This window comes from Galeopterus variegatus, unplaced genomic scaffold (assembly GCF_000696425.1).
Source record: "Galeopterus variegatus unplaced genomic scaffold, G_variegatus-3.0.2 Scaffold3392, whole genome shotgun sequence".
NCBI lineage: Eukaryota > Metazoa > Chordata > Mammalia > Dermoptera > Cynocephalidae > Galeopterus > Galeopterus variegatus.
In genome coordinates this window covers 117,787-126,774 of record NW_007729503.1, presented here as the reverse complement: position 1 = coordinate 126,774, position 8,988 = coordinate 117,787, and the positions used below count along the sequence as shown (strand labels likewise).

Sequence of the window (8,988 nt, the reverse complement as noted above, 5' to 3'; positions counted from 1 at the left end):
CCCCACCCCTCCAATATCCAGAAGATGGAAGAGGAACAAAAGGTTTCTAAGGAGCATAAAATATAGAACCAGAAGACTGTGGGGTCACGAAAGCTAAGACAGGAGTCTTGAGAAGGAAGAAGTGGTCAACTATGGCTTAAGAAGTAATGAAGAGGAGCCCATTTGTGAAGAAGACAGCCTCCTTTCAGAGGAGCAGAAAAAGAAGACCACAGCTGGGAAAAGACAAAGTGGGAAGGCAGTGACTATAGCATGCTTGTAGCTTCTTGTGGCACATAAGATAACAATCTAAAGAGGCCGTGTCCTTAACATACGTGTCCCTCCATGTGTGGCCCCTTATATCAGTCAAGGTCTGAGCAGCAGACACTGGCATACTCAGGGAGTGCAGCTAAAGACAGCGTAACAAAGACCGAGGAAACCAACAATGCTTGGGAACGCACCCAGGGATTAGCATCAGGGTGAAGACTTTGCTGCCCAAAGCCTGAAGAGGCAAGAAACAGACAGAACAGGAGCCACAGAAGGTGGCTGATACCAGCAGTGGCCTCTCCGTGCCTACCACCAGAAGCATGGTGCCAAGGCAGATAGGGGGAGGAAATACCGTGACTTCCCTCTCTCCATCTTCTGATCCCCCTCATAAAATTGGCAGAACCCTGTGGAAGCCAGAAGCCCTGAGAATGCAGGTCAGGAGGTCCACAGAGGTGAACAGGGCACGGAGCAGAACAGAGAAGGATGGAGAATGGATTGAGCAGGTAAATAACCAGCACCTCGTTGCTCACTCCCAGGCTCACCCCTGCCCATTCTTCCACTCTCTAGTCTCACAGGGCCTTCTTTCAGGTCCTGGAATATGCTGAGCTGCATCCTACACCTCAGGTCTTGCACAGGCTGATCTCTCTGTCTGGAATGCTCTTCCCCTCATCAACTCAAAATTATCCTTCCACCCTCATCTTAAATGTCACTTTCCCAGAGAGGCCTTTCCTCAATCTATAGCCACTGTTATATTCTCTCATAGCCCTCTGTCCTTGTTTTTCACAGCTTCCATCATAGTTCACAGATAAAATAGATTTATCATGACATCGTTTGCTCAATACCCACCTCCTCCATCAGACCGTAAACTCCATGAATGCAGGGATTGTGTCTGTTTTCATACTACAATTCTTGGCAATGGGGTAAGTGCCCAAATATATATTTATTGAAAGACTTAATGAACATGATGTAACACACTCTCCCACATTGCCCCGATCTCTCATTGCAAACAGTTTAGTAATAATAGATCTTATTTAATAAGTTCTTGTTACACGCCCGGTGCTACGCTAGACATTTAATGTACATCATCTCATTCACTCCTCACAACAACTCGATGAGACAGGGACTCTCATTAGTCCCACTTTTTCAATGAGGGGGCTGAGACTTGAGAGGTCAAGTCATTTAGCCAAGGTCACACAGCTCTGTGGTGGAGTCTGAGTTTGAACCAAGGTCCTGCTGACTCCACAGCAGTGCTCTGAACCTCTCCTGTACACAACACTGCCCCTTTAATTATCTCACTGGTGTTTTTATTTGTTTGTTTATATACCTATCTTCCATACTAGACCATGTGGGGACCCATTTGGAACCCCAGTGTTGGCATAAATATGACAGTATTTTAAACTGAAGACATTTGAGATGTAACAGATGCAAAAAGAAGCCTTCTCAGAGCTTCCCTTACCTGACTTAAGGCAGAAACTTCTGAAAAATGAAGACTGCCATGGATTCCTCTTCAGGGTGGCTTCTACTCCCAGGAGAGAGAGCAAGAGTAAATTACCATAAAGCCCCTCTCTGGGACAGTTTCATGACCCTGAAGAAAACAGAAAGACCATTCATACTTGCGTAGAAAAACATTATCACAAACTTTCTTGTCTCTCATTTGTTCTCTTAAAACCCGTTTGTCTTTCCTAAAGAAACGTATTTGTTCTTCCCATAGGAGCCTTTTCTCCCTGCTCCTCTCCCCCTTCTAAGAATATAAGCCCCAGATTCTAATCATCCCTTCAAGTTACTCATCACTGAGCACTCCTGCTTGTACGCACACTGTGCACATAAACTAATCTGTCATTTGTCGGCTTAATTTACAGGCCCCCGGGTATAAACATAAGAGGGTACAGGGAAATTTTTTCCTCTCCTATGACTATAAGTTTCAGTCATCTATTTAACCCCACCGCACACTGCAGGTGCCCAACAGATGTTAAATGTTGACTCTTTTATCACCAGGAGAGCACGCCAAGTGTTGACTAATCCCTCCCCTCCAAGTCTTTAGTCACATGCATTCTTTTTACTAAAAAGCAGTGGCCTGTCCATCAGGCAATTGATCTCCATCACAGTGAGCTCTTCCTCTAGAGCACAATTCCTTCAATTAACTGATAGAGTTCGGGGACCGGGGGAGGCTCAGGGTGAATTCTGGACACATGAGGACTTTCTCAGGATGCTTGACCAGAAAGACCCTGCCTCAGAAATCAACTAGCCTATTCTTTCTGACATCCACACCCCCCTCACCCCTGAATCTGACTTGACTTTGCAGGACTAGTTCTCACACTTACAAGCCACCTAATTGCTTCGCTGATGGCAACTTAGCTTCCTGTGAATAGAGTTTTCAGAGGCATGGACACCAGGAGCAGCACGTCCACTCTGGGCTCACCTGTTTCAGGAGACACAAGGAAGGAGAGCCTCCCAGGAGGCAGGGATGACATAATTCCAAGAGCACTTCTGCCTCCATCGCCCCTCCTGCCCATTCTTGCAGAAGGATTCCAAATGTGTTAGCCCTTTACAGTACCAACCAGGCTTTCTGAATAGGCCCACCTGAGCCCTGCTTACAGCCCTGAAAGGGGATTGAATTTCAGCCAAGAAGAGCCCAACCGTCTGTCCAGCTGTCTGTTGGCAGAACAGAGAGTTAGCGAGGGCATGCCCTGCTCTCAGTTTACCTGCTACGCAATGCTCGCACCGTGACAGCTCAGGCCACTCTACTCCCTCCCTCTTCATTGCTCCTGTTTCTTTTCTGTTATTCCCCATGGTATTCTTTTTTCTTTTACTCTTCCCAAACCAGCTACTTTTGTGGAATTCGGAGGGCTAAAAAGGGCTTTGTATCATCTAGCCCAGGGCATCCTAAACCCTGGCAAACCAGAGGTTTTTTGAAATACAGATTTCTAGAGCCCACCTCAGACTGAGTTGTAAACAATTGTCACTTTTGTCTGCCAGATCATGGCTTTCTTCAGAGTTTCTTTAGAGAACATCTGTGTGGTTCTACTTGGGCTGCCTACCAATTCTGTCATGTTGGCCTCCCTAAAGGTGACTGGCTCTGAGACAGGCACATGATCCAAACTGGGCCCATCACAGTCATTCCCTGTGAGGTTAGACTCAGTGGACGAAAGACAGTGTCTCTTCCCCCTTGAATGCCTGACTGAAAAACATGATATCTATTTCCCACAGGTGGTAGCCCTATTTCCTGCCAACTTGCCATGAGGGAAAATGAGAATCAGAGAGTTCTGATGATATTTGCCAAGTTCCTGAGGCAAAGCTGCCCAGTCTCCTATGTTAATAAAGGCCCTTGCTCTGTTTAAGCAAGTTTTAGTAGAGTTTCTGTCACTTGCAACTGAGAATAATGAATAAACTGAATCAGAAATTCGAGGGGTAGGACAAGAGAATCTGAAATTTTTAAAGATGTCTATGAATTTCTGATGTACAAGCATACTTCAAAAAGTTCATGGAAAAATAGAATTAAAAGGGGCCGGCCCGGTGGCGCACTGCTACAGTGCGCCGCTTGGGAAGCGCAGCGGCGCTCCTGCCAAGGGTTCGGATCCCACATACAGACCGGCCACTCACTGGCTGAGCGAGGTGCGGGGGCAACACCGAGGGTTGCGATCCCGTTGCCGGTCCTGGTCCGGTACGGGCGTGACACTGAGGGTTGCGATCCGTTGCCGGTCACAAAAAAAGAGACAAAAAGGAAAAAAAAATAGAATTAAAAGATAATACGCATGTTGCCATGAACTTTTTGAAGTTCCCTCATATGGCTAGGTTTAGGATACTCTGATAGACTAATCGCTCAGTTTATGTGGAAAAAACTGAGATCCTCATAAGGGATTTGATAATATTAATGAGGTAGACTTTAGTGATCACTTACTACATGCAGGACCCAGTGTGAAGACAGTTACACACATTATTTCATTTGATCCTCAGCACATCACTTTAGTTTGCTATGTTTATTACATCTATTTACTTGTTTACTGTGTCTGTTTTATCCACAATTGCATATTCACCATCTAGCACCTGAAACATAGTAGGAACTAACTAAATACTTGTTGAATATTGAATAAAATTCACAGATCAATACAATTACAAGTAGTAGTAGTAGTAGTAGTAGTAGTAGTAGAATAATAGCAGTAGTAGCAGTATTGCTAACATTTTACTGGGAGTTTATTTTGTGATAGGTACTGTCCTAAGTTCTCCTAAATATTACCTCATTTAATTGTCTGAAAAAACCTTTAAGGTAGGTTTCTATAATTCCCCGTTCTGATGAGAAAACTGAGGCACAGAGATATCAAATAATTTCCCCAAGGTAACACATCTAGTAAGTAGCAAAACAAGGATTTAAACCTAGGCAATCTGTCTCTAGAGTCCCAACCATGATGCTACACTGCTTTAATTAACTTATTCAGAATGAACAAGCTACTGAATAGCAGATGCAGAATTGGGGCCTGGGTCTGTGTAACTGCAGAGTCTGCACTTTTTAATCACTACCCTATCCTTCCTCTCTGTGTTTAATCATCTAGCAGTTCATGGCATTCTACATAAATGGTACCCCTGGAGTTGTGCAATATATAATCTGTATGGCTCTTTGTGGCAACCCTCATAACATGATTAGAAACCATGTATCCTGACTTCTAGACAGGAGCAGTCAAGTGTGATCAAAAACAATACTTGTGGGCCCCAATACTGAAACCAAGGTGCAAAGGTTTGTCTGCTGTGCCAGTTTGGGTACTATATGAAGAAGAAGCCAAGATGGAATTAGAAGTTAAGCGATTCAGGGAAATGCCTATGAAGGAAAATGGGAAGAGAGAGCAAGAGTAGGATGGGAGAATTTCAGACTACAAGGAAGTTCTGACACTTGTCAAGGGAGAGAGGGAAGGAAGGAAGATTGGGTAGGAAGGGTGTTGCATTGCAACAAAGCTCTGAGGAAATCTGGGCCAAGTCGATGGGCAGCCCAGGACAATGACTGTTGATGGAGGAGTGCAGTCTGGGCAGAAGTGTCCTGGCTCCTGCATACCTCACTCTGTCATTGGCTGGGAGTAGCCCAGAGAGAGCATATATGGCCTTCCTGTAAGTGATCCCAGAGAAGTGGCTGCTAGAAGCTGTCAACCAACCACACTCTCCTAACTGGTTCTCTTAAAGGAAGGTCTGGACAGTGCCTTCCCCTGGCTGCCATACCTTTGTACCATGAATTAAACTCCAGACAGAGCACGAGGAGCCAACCACATGAGATAAGTGAGCAGTGTCCATTGTCTACAACTGCTCCTTATACATAATTAACACAGCTGAGTATGTTTTCTTTCAAAACATGTTGGTTTGGCCTTACTAAAACTGTCAGCTCATTTAGTGAAAAATATGTGAATATATGAATTCCTGAAGAGGAGTGTGTGGGGCATTCTACCCTTTATTTTTCTACCATGGGCATATTTAAATTGCCACAAAGAAGTTACTATGGAAACTGCTCCCAAACTTGCAAGATAAAAGGTAAAATTGGAACACTTTGTTGACACTCAAATGGTTAATCTCCAGAGACCACTTTTTAACAAACACTCCTGGTCTGGTTTTTCTAGTCCTTTAGGGGCTCTCTTGAATCAAAGGTAGATAAGCAAGTATTTTGGTGTTATATTCTAGATGATCCCAGCTGACTATGAAAACACCACAGGTGACAACTCTGGAATAAGTCTAGATACACCCAAACTTAGTATTGGAACAAGCAAAGTAGACAACGATATTGTACTCTCTAGCTAACTCTGGTGAGGCTGACTATTCACTGCTGTGAACACGCAAACAGGCCGAGGGCGGGGAAGGTGGTTATTTTTGTGCCAGGCCCATTCTGCAGGTGTACTCTGGACTGGCTTGTTTGAAAGTTAACTTGCTGAGCTTTTATTTATGCAAAGTTGTTTCTCTTTCTTATCTCCTCTGGCCACATTCCATCCTTTGAATCTTGGGTTGGATAGTCCTTTCAACAGGAAACACAAACTTTTCATTTGAAAGCCCCATTCCTCTCTCTAATTCCATTCCTCTCCCTATTTCTTTCCAGCTTTACCTGCTCCTCCCCACCCACCTATCCAAGCACCCCTATCTCAACAAAGCTCTGAGATAGCTTTGTCTTGATTTCTTCTCTTTGTACTTTCCTTCCTGGCAATGTCTTCTACTTGCTTCTGTCTCGGGGCCTTAATCACAAAGCCTTAAATGAAACCACTTTAAAAGCTGCTTCCAGTAATTAAGTGGATCCAATTTGAACAGGTGGCTTGACTTGAGGGACAAGGAGTCAGAGATTCTGGGTTGTTGATTTGGGATCATTGTTACTTAACTTCATGACTAGCAACCATCAGTTTCACTTCTTCGTGAATAAGAGTCTTCATCTGCCCTCCACAAAGACTTCTTTTCTTGCAGATCTTTTCTTATGGCTAGCTACATTTTACCATTCAAGTTTCAGCTTAAATAAAATGTCCTCAAAGAGACCTAAATATTCCCTAATGTTATTTTCCTCTGACATCATTGTCTATAACATTCTCTCCTTGTTGGTTTTTTTTTTTTTTTTCCCCAAGAACTTACTATCTGCAATTCTTACATGTTTCTTTGATTGTTATCTGTTTCCTCCAACTACCTTTAAACTCCAAGAGAGCTGGGGCTCCAGCTGTAGTTCTTACCGCTGCACATAGAAGATGCTCAATAAATATTTGTAGAATGAAAAGAACTGTAAAATGTAAGCAGTTGGACCAAATGAAATTTAAGGTTGCTTGAAGCTTTAACATGAGCATTAACAAAAATGCATAAGTGAAAAACAAAGCAATGACAACCATTTGCAACAAAACACCGAAAGTAGCATGTATGCTTTAAGAACCCAAACCTGCTAAGTTCTTGGCTGTATCATATATATGTGTATGTGTGTGTGTGTGTGTGTGTGTGTGTGTGTGTGTATGTAAAGCTACACGACTACACCAGTTGTTGGGCAAGGCAAATCATAACTAAAGCCAAAATGTTTCATTATTTTAGTTATATTAAGTTTCCATTGTCAGGGCTAGGGCTCAGACCCTTCAAACCCATTGTACAGACTGGGTCACAAACCCCTCACATGCCGGGCTGGGTCACCAGACCCCTCACACACGCAGGTCCATGCTAGGTAATTGGGAAAGATCTCAGGAGCCGTTGGCAGATGACACAAGCTCAGTCCTCAGCAAGGGCAGCAGCAGCTTACAGGTCCAGAGGTGACGGAGGCCTCACTGAAGTTCCCGGGGACACTGGCAGCAACAGCTTGAAGCAACAGCCTCCAGCAGCAGTAGTGGCCTGCCTCCCCATGCACCTCCCCCCACAGGCATCCTGGGGGTCGGGGGCACCAGTGGATCAGAGCCACTCATCCTTTATAGGTAAGTCCATAACCCAGGACATGTGGGTGCACGTACGTAATTACATTAGACAATAACCAAGGACCACCTGGGCACACGTGCATATTTACATTAAATGCTCATCAAGATTCTGAACATCCGAGGGGCCCTTACCATTTTCCTATATTTTCCCAAAAATATAATATTGTCTTTCTAGTTTCCTGTGGAGTGTAATTTGAGTTTATGAGGTTTATAATAAAGTGTATAACAATGATATCAGGTAGCTGTCTAAATACCATGCCATTGTATTATAGAGAGAAAAAGGATCTAGAATACAACTTCTTCAACTTACGGGACTGGAAACTAAGGCCCAGGATGTACATATATCTGAACATTTAGAAACAAATACAGCAATGTGTCTGTCAATGAGGAATGCATATGCCAATCACACTTCTGTATAATCATTATTAATTACACAGCAATATTTTACATTTGAAAAGAATGAGCGTGTCTAGATCCTCCACCAGTGGCTCTGAAACTTGAATGTGATCAGAATCACCTGGAAGATTTGTTAGAGCCCAGATCGCTGGGCCCTACCCAAAGAGTTTCTGGTTCGGTAGGTCTGGTGCAGGCAACGGGGAGAGTTGAAGAGAAATCATCCCAACCACAGCACACCAGCTCTCTCAATTTAACCCCTCCCACTGGGTGGCAAGGAAAACTACAAGTCCCGGCGTTCCCCGCGCGCAGCGGGCGGAGAACTGGACACTTCCGCTTCACGCAGCGCCTCTGCCGCCGCGTCTCGACGTGTCACCGGCGGCGCCGCGGCTGTGGCAAGGAAAGGACCTGACTGGGGAAGTTCGAAGCGGCGGGCGGCAGCAGCGACCCCGGCCTGGACCTGCCCCGGCACGGAAGTGTTCCGGGGTCCGTGGGGAGCAGGAGAGGGAGGCGGCGGCCCGGCCCGCGCGGGGCACGATGTTGAACATGTGGAAGGTGCGGGAGCTGGTGGACAAAGCGTTTCCATGGGAGATTTCTCTGAAAGATAACAGCATTGGGATGGTGTTTATTTAAAACAACAACAATCTGGAGAAAAATGGCGACGGGTCTGGAGCGCCCGCGTCAGGAAACAGCGCGATCCTGAGAGCTGTGTGCTGTGATACCAGAGTATTGACTGCATTTCCAAGAGCAACAAAGGACGAATAAATCTTTCAACAACGATCCTACAACGACAAATAAGCGGCAGCGGGTTTGAGGTTTTGGAGCCGACACGGAGAAGGACTCCTGGGGGTGCCCAGGTCCGGCTGCGGGAACAATATTGGCAGCCCATACGGCAAAGGCCGGGAGAGTCAGCAGAGGAACTGCGCGCAGAGGCGACCTGAAGCACGCGGAAACACGC

General features: G+C 45.2%; 1 protein-coding gene across 3 annotated transcripts in view; it reads left to right on the top strand.

Moving 5' to 3' along the window:
* The first annotated feature begins 8,365 nt into the window (after positions 1–8,365).
* CLINT1 (clathrin interactor 1) overlaps positions 8,366–8,988 on the top strand; it is a 59,829-nt gene continuing 59,206 nt past the window's right edge. For 2 of the 3 annotated variants that reach the window (XM_008584865.1, XM_008584864.1), the window contains exon 1: positions 8,366–8,608. In XM_008584865.1, coding sequence (XP_008583087.1) covers positions 8,568–8,608 — 41 coding nt within the window. In that variant the 5' untranslated portion in view covers positions 8,366–8,567. The remainder of the gene's footprint in view (positions 8,609–8,988) is intronic. The other variant, XM_008584866.1, reaches the window with a different exon arrangement.